The sequence below is a fragment of the Ricinus communis genome, chromosome 6 (genome assembly GCF_019578655.1).
Source record: "Ricinus communis isolate WT05 ecotype wild-type chromosome 6, ASM1957865v1, whole genome shotgun sequence".
NCBI classification, from domain to species: Eukaryota; Viridiplantae; Streptophyta; class Magnoliopsida; order Malpighiales; family Euphorbiaceae; genus Ricinus; species Ricinus communis.
Genome location: NC_063261.1, coordinates 14,543,837 through 14,563,216, shown reverse-complemented (window position 1 = coordinate 14,563,216; position 19,380 = coordinate 14,543,837). Strand labels below are relative to the sequence as shown.

The following is a 19,380-nucleotide window of genomic DNA, read 5'->3' as shown; positions in this document are numbered from 1 at the left end:
AAATATTTTTAATATTAAATGATTGCTAGATGCTACATTATTTATATATCAGTTGATGTATAAATGGAGGCACCAAAAACAACACTCCCACCCAACCATTTTACAAAATTCCAACATACCGAAAGCGTACCATGAGAACAATTTAAAAAAGAAAAGAGGATTTCTTTGTTGAGATGGTTGTATTAATTTCTCTTTCCCCAGATTTTTTTACTTTCCAAATTAATCTATCCTGCCAGCTTACCAAAGTGAAGACTGTGAACCATCTGCCCATAAGAAAGTTCAAATTCTCCTCTTTAATCTTTGTAATAAGAAGTGTGTTATCTAAACCAAATCATAGATGATTGATATATATTTATTAATTTTAAAGGATGCAGTACATATGTCATTAATTCAATATTAAAACTTAAGATACTTATATATACGTATCAATCTCCTATTAGTTATGATATATACGTCAGATATAGATAAAAGTTTCTAGTATATTATAATGTATAGGGCACCTTGAAGGCTACGCTTGCTCTTGGACCTATTAGTCAATAGATAGGCACCTTCGCCATCTTATTACATGTGTTAAGACTGAAATTTCGAGAGTGAATCAATACTAGAGTGTAGGAATGTAGCTTCATTCAGAACCGATTATGATGGAATGTTTTTTATTTTTTAATTGAAAATTTTAAGAGAAAATTTATTAAAATATAATATTTGAACAATTAGACTCATCTAAGAAAATAAAAAAATGAACGGAGCATAATCGTTTTTCATGCCAATTGCCAAAATCATTATATTTCAATAAGTTTTGTTCAAATTTTTTTTGAACATAATCCTAGTTGTAAGTTTTACATTTTTTTCAAGATCTACAAATAATATTTTCAAAGATTTTTATTAAAAAAAGTAGAAACACAATAAATAGAATATATATATATTAGAGCATCTCCAATATACTCTGATGGTATATAACTCTTGATTTTAGAAAAATCTATAATAAAATAATACTCTAATACATTTTTTTAGAGAGAACGAGAATTTTTGACTAGACAAATGTATATTAGACAATATTTTCTTTTTGGTGTACAAATAGAATTGAAAAAACAAGTAAGCTTGTTCAGTATTTTTTTTTTTTTAATTATTATTATAGCAATACCTGTAATTTCTTGAATTTCTTTCTTAAAATTTGAGTAATTTTAAATGTCCTTGAAAGCATAATTTCTTTCCCAAGAATGTTATAAGAAATTTACAGTTGGTGACAACTACTTCATTCTCGAAAATTACACGGTTTTACTAATACCTCCAAACAGATCCTAATTAATGCACTCACTTCGTATTTATTACATATTTTTGTGGTTTGTGCAAGGCAGTAGTTGTACTTGTATCTCACTTTATTTCCATCCCCATAGAATGAAATTGTACTTCGCCATCTAACAATATACTTATTCACAAAGTCAAATTCATTACGTTTTAGCTTTCATTATATGTGCATATAGATATGGATTGAGATACTATCTTCTTCGCCATTAAATTTCAATTAAGAGGTTGAGATTTTACTAAAAAAATTGAAATTAAAATTTTATATAATAAGTAGTTATTTACTAAATAATAATTTTTTTTAATTATACCAATATGATCTGTCATGTTATATTAAGCATGACAAAAGATCTTTATCCTAAAGATATAGATGATAGAAGTAAGTAAAGTTCTAATTTGCTTGTATTTCCCATAAATGTCATGTTGCTATTTCATGGAATTGTATTTGTTTGCATTCATGTTCAGATCACTATACAAAGGTAAGAAATTAAAGACACAAGTCATCTAATAAAAAGCATTCCTTGTCTAATTAATTGCAATCTCTAACTTCCACACGTTTATATTCTTAAATCATAGAGCTAGACATTACTGTAATACATAATGCCATAATAAGATGGGTTCTGATCACAAAACAAGCATGCGGGAAAAGCAGGGAGATCAAACTTTGAAGATTTTCAGATTATATTCACATGGAGATCATTTAAAACCCTAGAAAATTGACCCATTACTACTATAACTTATATCTTGACAGACAAGTTTTCCCATAAAAGAAATGACATTCAGAACTTGAATTTCTTACCCTTTTTCCTAAAATTTCACATGCACCTGTAGAATTGAATGCTTAAAAGAAAACTAATAAAGGGTACGTTGATGCTGTTCTTCCACTAACAAGCCACGATAGTTACTCTTACCATAACCTATCACCTTACAAGTGTAACAGAAAGCCCTAAGATCCTTTACACGTGCTGTATATAAACATTACCACTAGTACAACCCTTATACAAGGGCCTTTGATGAAGTTCTATACAGCTTTAATGCAATTTCAAAAGCATTGCTTACTTTTCCATTATATTCAACAGGCTATTTATATATATATTTATAGGTGTCTTAGTTATTATATGTACATTAGCACAAGTACCCTTTCTTTCTTTTTCTTTTCCCTCCTGATTCTTGCAAATTCTTCGAAATTTGAGTGTAGAGCTGTTAGAATACTAGAGAACAGGGATATGAGGAATATATGTGAAGTTTTGCATGGGTTGAAACCAGTGATGTTAATGGTTTTGGCTCAGTTTATTTATGCAGGGATGAATATATTTTACAAAGTGGCTGCAAATGATGGGATGAGTATGAGAGTTCTTGTTGCTTATCGCTGGATTTTTTCTACTGCTTTTACTGTTCCTCTTGCTCTCATCATTGAAAGGTTTGGTAACTAGCTGCTTGTTTCATCTCTTTCTTTCATTAATTTTTTAATAGGCAGGTTATAAGTATATATATATATATATATGATTATTTTATACTTTACATCAGATAATTATTTAAAGTTACTAAATATTTATTATTTTATTAATCGATTCGTCATATAAACAGTAATTATATAAGAATTTTAAAAGAAAATATTTATCTCAGAATTAAGAAAGATCTTTATTTCATCAATTGATTATAGGAATTAATTTATTAATGTTTATGCATATATTAGGAAGAAGAGGCCAAAACTTACATGGAAGATACTCGGTCAAGCTTTTCTTAATGGATTATTTGGGTATGATTTGCTTAATTATATGTACTACTTTATGCAGAAATGGAGTTTGATTACTTTATCATGTCACATATGTCTATAATTTTTGCAATTGAAGATCTCTATCTCATAAAAAAGTCTACATTTCTATCTCTCCTTGGTTGGTTATTAATTAGGGCAACTTTGTCCCAAAACTTGTACGTGGAAAGTTTGATCATGACATCTGCAACATTTGCTGCTGCCATATCCAACCTTGGTCCTGCAATAACATTAATCTTGGCAGCCTCTTTTGGGTACATTTGCCTTTTGATGAAGGTTTGGTCTTTCTGTTACACAAGTACTGCTGTAACGGTTTCCAATAACTTTTTTACGTTTGCAGGTTAGAGAAATTGAGATTAAGGACATCAGTAGGAAAGGCAAAACTACTTGGAATATTACTTGGGATAGGTGGGGCTATGGTTTTCACTTTCTACAGAGGTGCAGAGATCAAAATTTGGTCAACAAACTTTCACCTTCTGAATCACACTAGTCATCAGCCTCAGCATAGTCACATTACTAGCGATCGTATTTTGGGTTCTTGCATGGCACTGGGCAGTTGTGTCTCTTTTGCACTGTGGTTGATATTTCAGGTGAGCTCAAAAGATAATTAGGTACTTACAATTAAATTTCTTATTCTGGTAATATGGGAAGTCAGATTGTTGGTTCGAGCCCATGTTGTGTTTAAAATTTTTACTCAATTAAAGTTCATGCATATTCATGTTGTGTTTTGAGGGCAGACCAAGATGAGCAAGATATACCCATGCCATTACTCAAACGCAGCGTTGATGTCCATAATGGGATCAACGCAGTGTGTTATTGTGGCCCTGTGCATGGAGAGAAATTGGACGCAGTGGAAATTGGGATGGAACGTTAGGCTACTTACGGTTTTCTATTCGGTATGAGAAAATGCTATTTGCTTAATTACTTACTTGAGCTATATTGCAAATGTTATATCTTGTCTATATAGACAGTACACTTACCTGCGGAATATATAATTATATTTTTGGTATCAAAAATTGAGAATCCATTTATTAACTATTAAATTTGATATTTAAGTTATTAAATTTTTAAATTTTGCATTTAAGTTATTATAATTTTTAATTGACATTTAAGTATAACAACTTATAACAAAAAATAACAAAATAATATTTTAAGCAAATTATCCATTGTAGTTATTGACGTGATATCTATTATATTAAATAAGATGAAAAATATAAAACACGTGTCAATAATGTATTACAAAAAATAATAAAATAATAAATTTGCCCATTATAATAAATATTTTTTACCAAATTATTAAACTTTTAAACTGAAAAGAAAATCAGGTTCATGAATTGGGATTAGGAATTGGGATTGAGATTATTAAAAAAGCTGACTCATATGATTTTCTCCTTCAACCACCTTCTCCATTTTAATAACACCATATTGCCTCCTCTTCAAATTTTTAGTTTGACCGAGAATCAACTTCAACCTGCTCCCCACAGAAAACCTAATTCTTTTCTTGAATTTGAAGTTGACAAAGAAGACGAAAATATTTCTGATAATGGATTTCTCGATTACTTGTTAAGAAATGGTAAGTTGATTATTGATTCAATTATTGGACAACCTTTGCATTGATTCTTCCAAAAATGAGTTGCTTCAAACTGATTTCATTAGTCACTTGAAAGCATTAGATTATTTTGGCAATTTTGAATTTAGAAAATTGACCAACATGAAAATGGGTGGGTCTTAGGATAAGATTTTAAAGCTATTTAATGAGATGAGAAGTAAAGGACTTGAGTTTGATGAGTTTATATACAGAATTGTTTTAATTGTTTGTGAAAGAGAGCAAGATGAGAAATGAGAGAAATAGAGCTTAAAGAAAGAGAGTTGGGGGTTAGAGAAAGAGTTGAGGGTAAGAGGTAAAAAACAGAGATGAATATGTTTGATAATTCTTATTATTTTATTCACGTCTGCAAATATTTCAAAGAAATCTATGAATGACTTATTTAAAATACTATTTTATTATTTTTTTTATAATATTTAAATGTTAATTTTAAAAATTTAACCACTCGATTACTATTTTTTGACAAATTCAGACACTAAAAATGTAATTTTCCTTTTAGCATTATACTTATATATTTGCATTTTATTAGATCTTCAAACTATTATCTTGTTCGTTAACATCAACGACTGCATTTTGTCTAATTAAAGTATAAAGCACAAAATATAATGCAAAGTGCATTTGTCCATTCTCAACAAGATATTCAAACATATCTTCAACAATCTCATCACCGATTAGACTTTAGCAATTAGATTAATTCAGTATTTTTTTGTATAACTGCAAAGTATATGTATGTGCCTTAGTTATATATCATGTCTTCTTCATTAAACTAAAAAGTTGTTCAAACATTAATGCAAATAATACATTTGAAATTGCAGGGGATTGTGACTTCTGGATTAGTTGTGACCTTGATTGCATGGTGTGTATGCATGAGAGGGCCAGTGTTTGTGGCTAGTTTTAATCCTCTCTCCCTTGTGCTCGTAGCCATTGCAGGGTCTTTGATGCTAGATGAAAAACTTCACCAGGGAAGGTATTATATATCATGCATTTCCTCCCCCTTTTCTTTTTTCTTTTTTCTTTCTTTTTTAAGTTCTTCCAATATGTTCGATGCTTTACCTATTAATTTCTCCCATTTCTGTCGAAAGCTTCGTGAAAGTCTTGCTTATTTATTGGGATTTTTCTATTAATAAGATCACCTATTTCCTTCAGGAAGTGTACTTTATATTTATGAAGAGATTAAGTTAAATTAATTTTAAAGATTAAGATAAATTTAGCTTAGCTATGATAAATTTCATAGAACTAATGAGTTATAATTTTAAATGAAATTATATTTCAAGGAAACATATAAATTTTAAATCTAAGAATATATTTTAAAAAATTATTTATTTAAAAAATATAATATAAGAAAAAATATTATTTAGACAATAGACATTTTTTTCTAAATATTTTTTTAATAATTACTTCGTCTATTCCATACTAACCGATGTTTTTTAGTATTTTATTTAGATTTTAGAAAATAGTTAATAGGTTTAATTATAGAAAAAAATAGTAAAATGAGATTGAATTACCTTTCTATGGATATTTTCAGAATTTATTACATTTCTTTCATAGACTTGTAAAATCTTACAAAATCAATATAAATAAAGTTAAATAAGCATAAAATAGGATAAATTAATGTTGTATTGGATATATGAAAATGAAAAGTAATTAAAATAAATATTTGAAAAAAGATCAATTAGTGTGGAATGGATGAAATAGTAATTATAAAAATTATAAAATTTCTTTTTTTAGTTATTAAATGATAAAATTATTAATTAGCCAATAAAATAAAATTAATTTAATTTGTCAATTAATGAAATTATTAATTTATTAAATATAAAATATAAAATATATTGAATGTACTTACATTTATGTGAGTTCTTAATATGCATTGACTTTTTTATACAAGTTCTTTTTTTGATATTTAAATATATTTAACAATAAAATAAAATAATACTTAAATATGTAATGGCATTATTATAAATTAATAAAAAATAACTAGGTACCTGAGTATTCATAAAAAGAGAATTTTAATTAATAAAATAAATTCTCATCTTTTTTTCTCTAACCATCCACAGTTTTCTTTGTAGTATAATAACTCTTTCCTCGATCCTCTTTAGTCCTCTTAGAACATTCTCAATATTATTTTCTTATTTTAAAAGGTATAATTTCTATTATAAATAGCATTTTAAAGAATATTTAAATATAAAATAATTTTTATTTAAATTTAATGAACTCTTTATATTTTATATTTTATTTTACTTTTATTTTCATAAGTATTAATTATTTTAGTTTTTTACTTTTACTAATAAAAAAAGAATTGTAAATATCAATTAATTAAAATGTATAGAAGTTTATAGTGCATTTATTAAATATAAAGTAGAGAGTCAAATCCACTTTTTAATTTATATTTAAAAAAAAAAAGTGCATTGAAGCTTTATTCTATGAGATGATTCTTTAAAATAAAGAATATATAAAAAAATGCATTAAAAATATTCTTACAATCTTATTCTTAAAAAACAAAGTATAATTTTCTTTCCTTTTTTATTTCTCATTTCTATTAATGAGTTCTTCTTTTCTTATTTTTGCTTTATTCAAATTATTTCACCACTATTCACTTATTAATATCTCTAATAGATAATTTATTACTTTTTATCTGCTAACAATGTAAGTTTCAAAAAAAATAATTAAGAGATTTTTACTTTTATGCTTTTATTCTTTTCATCTAAAATATAAAGTCAGGATAGTTTGGTATCGTTTTCTGTTTTCCTTTTATTTATAAGAAACTAAGAAATTAAATAAGATATGGTGTGAGAAAAGTAGAGAAAAGAATAGGAATAAAAAGAATTCGTAAACATAAAATAATTTGAAGAAAAAAGAAAAGATATAATTTATCTTAAATACTTCTTAAAAATTAGTAAACATATATGCCACTAATTATTTAATATGTTAAATGATATTATGATCATGATGCATTCTATATGTTGAAATTCTTCTTTCAATTTTTGAAATGTATCTCTTGCAACTCGAGTTTTCGGTGCTATAAGAATAATTTTAATATATATAAATCTTGAATAAATATTCCTTTTAATACTTCTATAGATTTTGAACTTTCTAATTTTCTTTAAATGGTACATAATTCCTTAAACATATATATTAAGGAAAATCAATGAGAGGTTGTTAAAAAAAATATCAGTGAACACAAAAATTAGGCATAATCAAAACTCAACTCGCATTTTCAACTAAATAAAAAATTAAAATTTTATCATTATAAGTCTATTTTTTTAAGTTATAGACAATCAATTGGTATAACTTCAAATAATTTATTTGTTGTATATATCTTTCTACTAATATAGATCGTCAATAAATTCATACATAATTTTTGATTATTTATAGAAGTCAAAATTATATAAGTAAAATTTATAATTTTCAAGTATCATTAATCAAATTTTAAAAATAGATATAAGTTCTTAATAAATAAAAATAATGTTTTTGATTGGTTAATAACCAAATACTATATATAATTGACTAATTAGTTTTTAATTAAGTCAATAAATTATTAAAAATTAAAATAATATCAACTTCTATAGATTTATATGGTACCATAAACCCATGATACATTAGAATGACTCAATTAGTTAACATATGATTTAATAAAGTTTGAAAAATTTTAATAAAAAAAATCTTAGTTTTCTAACATTTATGTATAATTTTTAATAAAATTTTCAAGTAAAAAATGACGTTGATCATAACTGCTTTATTAACATAAAAATTATTTTGAGATTAGATTTGTACTTTCTAATTTTAAATTTCCACTTTAAGTTATTTTAGTATTTAATTTATTTTTGAAAGAATTGTACCTGAAATTTCTCATGAATAAATTCAAGAAGAATTCTCACGGTGCATCATTTTTTAGAAATCTTTTTACAGTAAAAAGAAGAATTTTTACAGTTTTTTTTTCCAAACAATTTTGTTTGAACGATTTTTTTTTTTATAGAATGTCGTTCGGGAAAAGATAGCAAAAATATATTTACAAGATATCTAAAGAATATTTAAAAAAAATTGTATTATTATTACTTCAGTTTTTATTTTATATTTTTTATATATTTTTTTAAAAATTTTATAAAAAAATATTTTAAAAGTTACTGAAAGAAAAAGATACTAAGAATATATCTGTAACGTACCCATAAAATATTATTTTTAATTTATATTATTGTAAATTCAGTTTTTATTTTAAATATTTTTATTTTTCATAATCTCGTTAGAATAAATACTAAAACTAAGCCTAAAAGACATTCAAACTTTATTTATATTAACTTGTATTATTATAAATTTACCTTTTAGAATTTCGTCTGAAAAATAATAGTAAAAATATACTTATAAGATACCAATAGGATATGATTTTAACTTATATTACTCAGCTAAATGAGTTATATTTATCGTTTTTATTTATATTTTTATGTTCAGTATTCGTGAATTGAATGGTATTAATTTTTTTTTGTAGCAATTATGTTTTTTTTATAGTAACTAATATGTTTTCATAATATGAAAATATGTATTTCAAATATTATATAATAATAAAAAATACATCAAATACAGCTTAAAATATATGAAGATATAATTAAAATCTATTTAACGGTAATAAAAATAAATTAAAAAGGTACCAATAATTTATTAAAAAAATACTGTAATGCAGTTTTAAAAAAAAAAAATCGTATAAATAATTTTTTTTTAAATCTTAAAAAATAAGACCGTAAAAACAAAAATTTCAGCGTGTTTTTCCGTAATCACGTAAAAGTCCCTAAAGTCGAAACCTAAAACGATCCCCAAGCCCTTCTAATCACGAAGCAACCTTAACTCCTTGGGCCATCAATTGGCCAGAGAAACACAACTTGCAGCTTTGTCAATTAAACATCAATCACAAAGCCTTCACATAATTCATTTCTTATTTTTAATCCATCATGTTTTGCTGTTACAATAATGTGTAAATATTTTTACACGAAATTTATTAATTATACTCCCATCATTTAATGCAATGAGCCAAGGTTTATATATGAATTAAGCATGGTTTCTTTATTGAGAAGGCAAGTTAAAATTATTATTTTTTATTTTTTATCATAAGGACAAATATTTCTCTAAGAACACTTTTATTTAGCTTGTTTATAGATTGAAAACCAAAAAGAATACATTAAGCTTTCGCTTAATTCTCAAGCATGTCGACATGATCGAATTTTAGGTTTAAATTTACCTAATACGCATATAAATATTTATTTTATACAATTTGGGTATTTGTAGAAAATCCCATATCAAATTCGAGCTGTGTAGTGTATATTTGTATAACGAACAGAATTGTATATATTTAAATAGGAGCATGGCTTAAATGTAATGTTTATAAAGTAACATTTATGGCGAAAACTCATAGATTTGAATTTTATGTGTTTGCAAGGGACAGCATAGTAGGGGCAGGATTGATAGTGTGTGGATTATACATGGTACTCTGGGGTCAAAGCAAGGAGATGAAAGAAAAAGCAAAACTAGGGCTAACAGAAAGCTCCCCAGGAATTGGACTGGTAGAGGTCGCTACTGATGGTGATCAAACTTCAAACATTTCTCCTCCAGATGAAGAAGGTTCACTGCCAAAGGAACAGCATCCCCAAAATTATTGAGTTAGAAAAATATTATAAGAGAGTAAAATTCAGGAAAAAGAAAAAGAAAAGAGAAGGCAGATTATTAAGAAAAAACAAAATCTGGAGCAATTACTTGTTCTTTTTTCCTTGAATTTGGGCTCCAATCTCAGCTATGTTCCCCTTACTTGAGAAACGAAGACTTCTCCTTTTTTCTTGTAAAATTATTCATTGAAAAGAAAAGAGATTATTGTGTTGAGAGGAAGATCAAGAGGGATAACTTTTACTATATTTGTTGGATCTTGATGTCTGTAAAATTAAAGACTCAGAAACTTGATTTTTCTTAAAGAAAAAATTGGAATGAGACATCATTTAAGAGGTGTTGGTTTAAGAACTCAATTAGTTTCTTTCTTGTTATCAATGAAATCGATGGTCCTTGGTCTTTACATACATGCTTTAGACCTTTCATATTGAAAACAAACACTGTTTGGTATTTACATCCAATTTGATCTTTTCATTTTAAAGTTAATAACCAATTAAGATATATATATTATATATATATATATATATATATATATATTATATATATATATTTAGAGTTAATTTAGAACGTGTCGGATAGAATTTTTACGAGTAGCAAAATACTCTCTTAAGGGTGTAACGGTTCGACTTTCAAGTAAAATGAATGAAACTATAATTAAATGAAATCTTATTGAAAAAATAATTTGCTAAAAACTATTACTTTTGTTTTAAGATTAAACAATTTTAGCTATTTCTTTCTAATTGCCTTTGTGGTTATAGGTGTAACAGACAATCATCAACTCTAGCCATTGTCGTTGCATCATTTTTGTTTTCTTTGCAGCTCTCTGTCTAAAAGACATTACGTTGATCAAATTGGTGATATTTCTTTTAATAAATATGGTGGATAACATGTCTGATCTTCTCTTCTCTATTAATGTTTGCTCAATTTACGATTCAGACATCGAAGATGGACAAGGACCTTTGGTGTTCGCGGTGGTCCATGGAGGTGTAATTATTCATTAGGTTGATGATTTTATTTGCAGAGTTCAATAGCTAATTTTGAAAGTTATGGTGTTCAAAGTTCGGCTAATAGGAATTTGGAGGTCTGTTAAGGAAATGAAAAGTAAGAGATTTGTAGAAAGAAAAAAAAAAAAAAAGCCAAATACACTTGAATTTTATTCATTTTGTCATTTTTACATTTTAACTTTCGATATAACTAACAAACATCTCAATTTATTTTTTTTTTGATATTTAATACTTTTTGTCATATGACTTTATTCAATGTGTCTAATTTTATTGCTCATAAGTGTTTAAATATTATTAAAAGATAAAGTTTAGATGTCTGTTAAGATAAATTAAAAATTAAAGGTGTTTGAACTTATAAAAATAGAGTTGAAATATTTCTTAGATAAAATTAAAAACTAAAGTATTATAGTAATTAAATGATCAAAGTTCAAATGTTTAAATATATTTAAATATGGATGCTACCTAAAAAACATATAGACATTATGATAATCTGTAAACTTTATATCAAATATTTTTGAATTATTTTTTTAATTAAATAATAATTCTAATATTACCAAATACCACTTTCTTAAAATCATAAGTGTTCTTTTTTTATTATTTTTCTTTTTCTTATTGAGTCTTTTAATTTTTAAATGATCTATTTTTCATTTAATTAGAGGTATATATAAAATTATTATGATTAGTGCAATACGTGATCAAAAATGGACTTTTCTTTTATAAAGTTGATTATAAGTAGGCTTGTAGAGCCGAGTCGAATTTTGATTAGCTCGAGCTCTATTCAATTTAATTTGGTAAAAGCTTGAGTTCAGTTCGTTCGAGTTTTTATATTAAATTCGAGCTTGGCTCGTTTTAAAATTATTAAGCTCGCAAGTAGTTCAATCTCGGTTTGTAAATAGCTCATTTATTATGCTAAATGAGCTAAGCTAGAGTTCCGCTCCTTAAATCATCATATAATGAAAAGAGCTCGAGCTCAAACTTATTAAGTATTTTTTGATATTAATTATTATCATTATACAATAATTATTACATTTATTATTGTATATAAATATATATATGTATATTATATAGATAATATAAATAATATATATTAATATTATATTATAAATTTAAGAATAAAATTAATTCAAGCTCGAGCTCGAGTCATTGAACGAATCTATAGACGAGCTCATAAACAAGTATGCTCTTGAGCCAGATCGCGAGCTTTCTAAACGAACTGAGCTTGAGCTCGAGCTCCCGAGCAGACTCGCAAACTAACAAACCAAACTCTGTCAAATTCATGTTCGACCTAATTAAATTATCGAATTTGAAATTGAATTCGAGCTTGATTCAATCAACTTAATGAATAATTTCAAATAATTTTTGTTTTAATCGAGCTCCAAATAATTCAGAAGATGATTGCTTGGTTTGCTTCCCTAATTATAAGATCGTTGCTATAAGATTCTTATTCCAAGAACCAGTTTTCGTTCTAGAACTTAAGAATTCATGTGGCTTTTACAACTCATTAGGCAGACTTTGGTATAATTAAGAAAAGCTACAAGAAGATCCAATCTCATTAACATTGTTTATTTGTCCTGTTAAGTATACATTGCAAGAAGCTCCAATCTCATCACCAATTTCGTTCTTTTTATAAATTTCCTAGTAAACTTAATATTCAATAAAATTCTTTCACTATATGAAATATATACATTTATCTATTGATTTGATATATAAATAGAAATATATACGTAAAATACACTACTATCTAAGGAGTAAGTGCATGCTATGCTTTTCATTATGGGAAGACTACTGAGTTAATATTTGCTGTCTAGGGAATAAAGTAACATGTGCAATTTCAGTCTCAGATTCCTGTCCTTATCTGTAATAAGAATTTCACTCCATTTTTCTTAATTTTTATTTAGGACTAAATTATGTGCCCATATATATTTATTCATCATTTACCTACATAAAAGAGAAATTTGTAACCACATATATGAAGACGAAATTAATTATATAATAACAATATAATAATATTTATATTGATCGAATTATTGATTTTATTATTAACCATCTATAATTAAAAATCAATTAATATAAATACTACACTATCATTATATAATAGATATGGTCTGCATATGAGATGATAAACTAATTAAATTTACTCACAAATTCTCCATGACTATGCCTAATTCATAAAAAGGAAGAGTCTGATGTTTTTTTAGACATTAAGAAATACAAAATCTTGAATTTTTTAATGCTCATATACTTTTTATTTTTCTATGATTAACAATTGGAGTTACTTATGCTCCTTTAAAATATGAAAATTCTAGATTATAACTAAAATAATAATTTTGCATCTTATGCACATTATCATATTAATTTATTTTAAATAGAAAATAAAATTTCATTATCAAAAAATTCAATGAAATAAAGCTATAAACCTATGATATAAACATAGTTTAAATCTTTTATTGTATGATTCGGATTCCTGACTCCACCACTGAACACAGGTTTAAGCTCATAATCTCAAAGTATCAGAAAAGACACTAATATTACTAAGCTAAATTTCATTGAGTAAATACTTTTTATTTCTCCTTCTTTTGTTTATGTTCCTCTACTAATAGTATGATGGTAATATCATCTGGTTCTCAACATCCATAAATTAACTTCGGCTATCAATTATTGCCATCTCTTCAGCTAAAGATTCTCTGTGGCGGCTCACGGACAATCTGATGGGCCTTTTCTGACTTTCTGTACACGAAGCACGTGTCAAAATGATCATAGATCACCCTCAAACTTATATATATATGTTGTAGGTAGGATCTATTGATAGATCTATAACAGGAAAGATGAGGCAGAACGTTGAAGTTTTGCATGGATTGAAGCCAGTGATGCTAATGCTGGTGGTTCAGATTGTATATGCTGGCATGAATATCTTGTACAAATTGGCTGCAAATGATGGGATGAATTTAAGGGTTCTTGTTGTCTACCGCTATATCTTTTCCACAGCTTTCATTGTCCCTCTTGCTCTAATTGTAGAAAGGTTTTCCTCTTCTTCTTTAATTTATCAGAATTAATCCTTTGAATATTTAATAATTTGTACTCTGAACAAAGTTCTCACCATTTCTTTTACTTATATTTTAGCGTTAGTTTTTATTAGCTAATTAAGTTTGCATGGAAATGCGCATATATATATAGGAAGAGCAGGCCAAAACTGACATGGGCAGTACTCTCTCAAGCATTTCTTTGTGGGTTCTTCGGGTAATTAAGTTTTATGCTTAAACATATCTGTTATAGTTTTCAAGAGATTTAACAGTGTTATTTATCTCCTGAAACTCAGTTTAATTTTCTGTTTATGCTTTGAAATGATATAGGGTACTGTTACCTCAGAACTTGTATTTGGAAGGCTTGGCACTAACTTCTGCAACATTTGTTGTCGCCATGTCTAACCTCATACCTGCTTTCACGTTGATACTGGCCGTCCTTTTTAGGTATGTATATATATTTTCCTTTGGCAAAACCTAAAATGCTCCTTGTCTGAAACAATCATGCGGAAGAATTGCTTGCAAAATCGTGTTATTTTTTTTGCATGATTTCAATTGCTTCTGTTGTTTCGAATTTTCACTTCAGGTTAGACAAATTGGAGCTAATCACACAGATAGGGAGGGCAAAGGTGCTTGGAATATTAACAGGAATAGCTGGGGCGATGATTCTGACATTCTACAAAGGTGCTGAAATTAACATTTGGTCAACAAATATTCACCTTCTGAAACATAATCATCAGCATCAGAATAGCCACACAGGCAATCGTCCCATTCTGGGCTCCTCCTTGACACTGGCCAGCTGCATCTCGTTTGCCTTGTGGTTGAATATTCAGGTTGCTATAACATCTGTTTAAGCTCTGCAATGCATGCTTCCACATGCACGAACATGATGCAGAAATTTCGTTAATTAAAATATTCTTTTTTATACATATTCCATATAAAACCTTATTTAATTATTATTCCTTTTTTTTTTTTTTTTATTGCAGGCGAAGCTGAGTAAGAGATATCCATGCCCTTATTCAAGCACAGCACTGGTATCTGTAATGGGATTAATTCAATGTCTCACTTTGTCTGCATGCATGGAGAGAAATTGGAAGCAATGGATATTGGGTTGGAATATTAGGCTCCTTACTGCAACTTATGGGGTAATTCTAATCCTTCATTTTCTTCAAGATTGTTCAAAAAAATTGCCGCATGCAAATTAATAATTATTAGTCTTAAGCAGTATACATAAACATTTTTCTTATACTTAAACTTTAATTAATAAGATCACTATAAAAGATTCTATATTTACCGATGGATTTTAGCTACGGATGCTATCCGCACTAACTGACAACAAAATTGCAAGCCGTAGCAACGAAAGTGCAAAAAAGAAAATTGAAACTTAGAGAGATTGGCAATGAAATAGAGACGGATTTTGATTTAGTGACCGATATTTTATCTCTAAATATAGAATTTTTCTGTAGTGGATGAGACAATTAAAAATTCAAGTTGAAATGTTTTTAAACAAAGATTAATTGATTATTATATTCATTCCACATATAATTTAAATGATTAATTAAAGTATCAGGAATATTCTTTTGTGTACATATATCTAGATTTAATTTAGAACGTACCGGATAGAACTCTTACAAGTGGCCAAACACTTCCTCATGAGTTTTAACGCAGTTGTATATTCAAGTTTCGAACTCGAGACTTTAGTTAAACTAGAAATATCTTTACCATCTCATTTAGACGCTCTTAAATCCCCACCAATAGTTTCAATCTCATCAATGCTTGCATCCTTTTGTAAACTATAGACCAATAAAACATATATTCAGAGTTAAACCAATAAATATTGAGTTTAAAGAATTAAATTTCTGCTCTTTAATTTAGTCCCACAAAATCTTAGGGTTTTATACAGAATCTACTTTGAACTGCCACAAAATTATCTAGAAGATTTAGTATAATTTTTAAAAATAATAAATTTTATTTTCATGAGTATTTTCTATATAAATTCATTGAATGAGACAGTAAGAAATTCTGATATGTATCACTATTTTGACATACAGAATTTTTTTGACATATATATTTCTTTTGACACATAGAATTTAAGTTTAGGTGTAATTGTATGATTTTTTTTGTTAATTTATTAATTAATAAGTTATTTTCTTAATTAAATAATAAACTTAATATATTTTAAATATTATATTAAATAATAAATTAATTTCCTAACTTTGCAATGATTTCTAATCCTAAAGAGTAGTATATTAATTTCTAATCCTAAAGAGTAGCATATTAATTACATACATAATGAATAAATTAAGACATAAATTTTTTTTGACATGTATATTTATTTTTTATATATAGAATTAAGTTAGACATATTTAACTTTAACACAAAAGATGCTAATATATAATTTTTATGTTTATCATATAATTAATATATTAACTAATATATTATTTTTAATTACTTAATAATTCTAATCCTAAAACATAAATACTTTAATTATATTTATAATTTTGTATTAATTAGTAAGTTATTTCCTAATTATACAATAATTTCTAGTCCTAAAATATAGTATATTAATAATATTTATAGTATTAATTTTATGTATAATTAATACTCCAATTAATAAATACTTTAAATAATTTCTATATTTATTGCCTTCATAAAACCTTAAGATATTAAAAATGCTTAGAAATACTTTAAATTATTATTGTTTTCAAAAATATCACAAGTAAGTATAAAATATTTAGAATTTTATTTATTTTTTTATTAATTTATTTTATATTCTTATTTAACGCATCAGTATTATTTTAAATTTCTAGATTAACAAGTAAGGTGCAAGATCGATAAGTATGTGGGCTCTATTTTTATTTTTATTTTTTATAATTTCTAATCACATTAGGGGATCGCGAGTTCTGGACTGACTGGAATCTTGATAGTTTGGTGCCTCCACATCAGAGGTCCAGTATTTGCGACCAGTTTTAGCCCCGTAGCTCTTGTGCTCGTAGCCATCATGGGTTCTTTCATTCTGGGAGAAAAGCTTCACCTTGGAAGGTATACATATTTCATTAATTTCCCATCAATATTATCATTAAATTCCTTCCACATGAAATCACTATTTCTTTCATTTCAAGGTTCTCCCTAGACATCGGCAAAACCAAATCGAAACTGAAAAATCACATTGAACTGAATGGTTCAATTGTGTTCGATTAGATTTAATAAGGAATAAATTGAATAATATTTCAGTTTGGTTGATTTTTACTTAAGAAATTTTGGTTATAACCAAATCGACATCTAAAATAGTATTTATTTATTTATTTATTTATATGAAAATATATTTAACTTTAAATATATTTATTTATATATTTAAATATTTTTTATTATTATTGAAGTTGATCAAAGATCATATATATATATATATAAACATCTGTAGTTCAAATTATTAAAAGAAATTCAAAAGTGCAAACAGCCTAAATTCATTAACCGAACATGATTCTTTTGGTTTGGTTACACGTACTATTTCCATTCTGTTCGATTAATAAAATAAAAAAAAAGAATTTAATTATTTCACTTTTAGTCAAAACCGGACCGACCATTGCTCACCTCTAATTTTTTCCTTTCGAGTTTTACTTGGAAATTTTTTTTAATGGGGGAAAAAAATGTCAATAGCTTAAAACAAAGAGAATAAGAAAAATGTAGCTTTATTGTTGTAAGTTTGATCTCTACATATATTTGTGATGCAATTTACTATATTTTACAGCATTCTAGGAGCAGTGGTAATTCTATGCGGATTGTACATGTTGCTTTGGGGTCAAACGGAGGAAATAAAGGAAAAGGCAAAACTGGTGTCAATACTGGAGGAGGTTGTTACTAGTGTTGATCAACCAGCCATAGCTACTTCTACACACGAGAAGGCATTGCCAAAATAAATCAGACAATAAGGAGAATAATGAAATATGAGATAGGATATATTTAACAGGATGATTGTGGATATTGAGTATGATTTAATTTTGATTTTTCTATGAGAGGATAGATAGGTATTTGAAAATTTTGACTGTGCAGGTAACTAATAGAATGCAAATGTGTTGCATATCTTTTATATTCTAAATTTAAATGCACACAGAGTTAGACGCTTGAGGCCTAATTCAAGTGACAAGATTGTTTACTCTTGGGAGTAAGAGGTACCGAGTTCAAGTCTTCTCCTATACTCTAGGTGAATTTTCGCCTTTATAGCAAGTGTAAAGGAAAAATGTACATAGAGTTATATTTTTTTTTATCTGTATATCATATTTTATATTTAGACTAAATATATTTTTATGCCGCTTATCACGTTTTTGGAATTGGATCCTTAAACTTAATATTGGTTTATCCCAATATAGATTTTTTCTTCTCCATTCTATTTTTCTAATGTGTTTGCAACTTCCTCATCCTCCTTTTCAAGAAAACCACCTAATTCAAGAAATGTTAGAGTAGTTGTTAAACCTAATTCAAGAAATGTTAAGAGTAGTTGTTAAGAACAGTTTCTATTCAAATCACTCATGGTCATTTACAAGATCCACACAAGAACCTACAATAAAAATATGCATATCTCCAATACCCAGATTGATAGAATGTTGATCTTCAAAATTCTCATTAAATACATCATTAGAAAGTAATTAAATCCTCTAATAAAATTTAGAGATAAGTTATGATTTTACTGATTTACAACTTTTTATATATATATATATATATATATATATATATATATATATATATATATAATGGGTGTTTAATATAATAATAGAAATGATATTAATTAGTTTAAAGTTTTAATTAAATATAGAAACATACACTTGAGGCCTAGCTGGCAAGAGCGATCACTCTTAGGAGATTGAGCTATTGAGTTCGAGCTCCCATCGACCTGAGTCCATAATTTTTTTATGTGTTAAGCGTATAACACACACATAAAATTTCTTTTTTTTTTTTTTTACTTTAAACATTAAAGGCTATCTCTATTTAAACACTATTTTTCTTTTATTATGTCCCATCTCTTTATTCTTTTAC

At 26.6% G+C, this 19,380-nt stretch overlaps 2 protein-coding genes across 4 annotated transcripts; both read left to right on the top strand.

Annotated features, from left to right (window-relative positions):
- Positions 1–2,306: 2,306 nt before the first annotated feature.
- LOC8282041 (WAT1-related protein At1g25270) lies at positions 2,307–10,676 on the top strand. Of its 3 annotated transcripts, none has more exons than XM_048375421.1 (7): positions 2,309–2,722; positions 2,999–3,061; positions 3,214–3,330; positions 3,417–3,666; positions 3,814–3,972; positions 5,498–5,649; positions 10,105–10,676. In XM_048375421.1, the coding sequence occupies exons 1-7, from the start codon at positions 2,316–2,318 to the stop codon at positions 10,322–10,324; spliced, it is 1,368 nt and encodes a 455-aa protein (XP_048231378.1). In that variant the 5' UTR covers positions 2,309–2,315; the 3' UTR covers positions 10,325–10,676. The 3 variants fall into 3 exon arrangements, with proteins under 3 accessions (XP_048231381.1, XP_048231378.1, XP_048231380.1); XM_048375423.1 differs by having other exon boundaries at positions 2,312–2,722; positions 10,111–10,676; XM_048375424.1 differs by lacking the exon at positions 3,214–3,330 and having other exon boundaries at positions 2,307–2,722.
- Positions 10,677–14,154: 3,478 nt separating this feature from the next.
- On the top strand, positions 14,155–18,266 carry LOC8282043 (WAT1-related protein At1g25270). The gene is made up of 7 exons (XM_048375293.1): positions 14,155–14,348; positions 14,504–14,566; positions 14,680–14,796; positions 14,936–15,182; positions 15,336–15,494; positions 17,240–17,391; positions 18,098–18,266. The coding sequence occupies exons 1-7, from the start codon at positions 14,155–14,157 to the stop codon at positions 18,264–18,266; spliced, it is 1,101 nt and encodes a 366-aa protein (XP_048231250.1).
- The last annotated feature ends 1,114 nt before the right edge of the window (positions 18,267–19,380 follow it).

Bases quoted from the DNA above. Each gene is read 5' to 3' on its own strand.
- LOC8282041 (XM_048375421.1), top strand. From the start codon at position 2,316: ATGAAGTTCTATACAGCTTTAATGCAATTTCAAAAGCATTGCTTACTT. The intron at 2,723-2,998 runs GTTTGGTAACTA...TGCATATATTAG, and splicing joins CTTGCTCTCATCATTGAAAG to GAAGAAGAGGCCAAAACTTA. The intron at 3,062-3,213 runs GTATGATTTGCT...GTTATTAATTAG, and splicing joins TTTCTTAATGGATTATTTGG to GGCAACTTTGTCCCAAAACT.
- LOC8282043 (XM_048375293.1), top strand. From the start codon at position 14,155: ATGAGGCAGAACGTTGAAGTTTTGCATGGATTGAAGCCAGTGATGCTA. The intron at 14,797-14,935 runs GTATGTATATAT...TTTTCACTTCAG, and splicing joins ATACTGGCCGTCCTTTTTAG to GTTAGACAAATTGGAGCTAA. The intron at 15,495-17,239 runs GTAATTCTAATC...TAATCACATTAG, and splicing joins TCCTTACTGCAACTTATGGG to GGGATCGCGAGTTCTGGACT.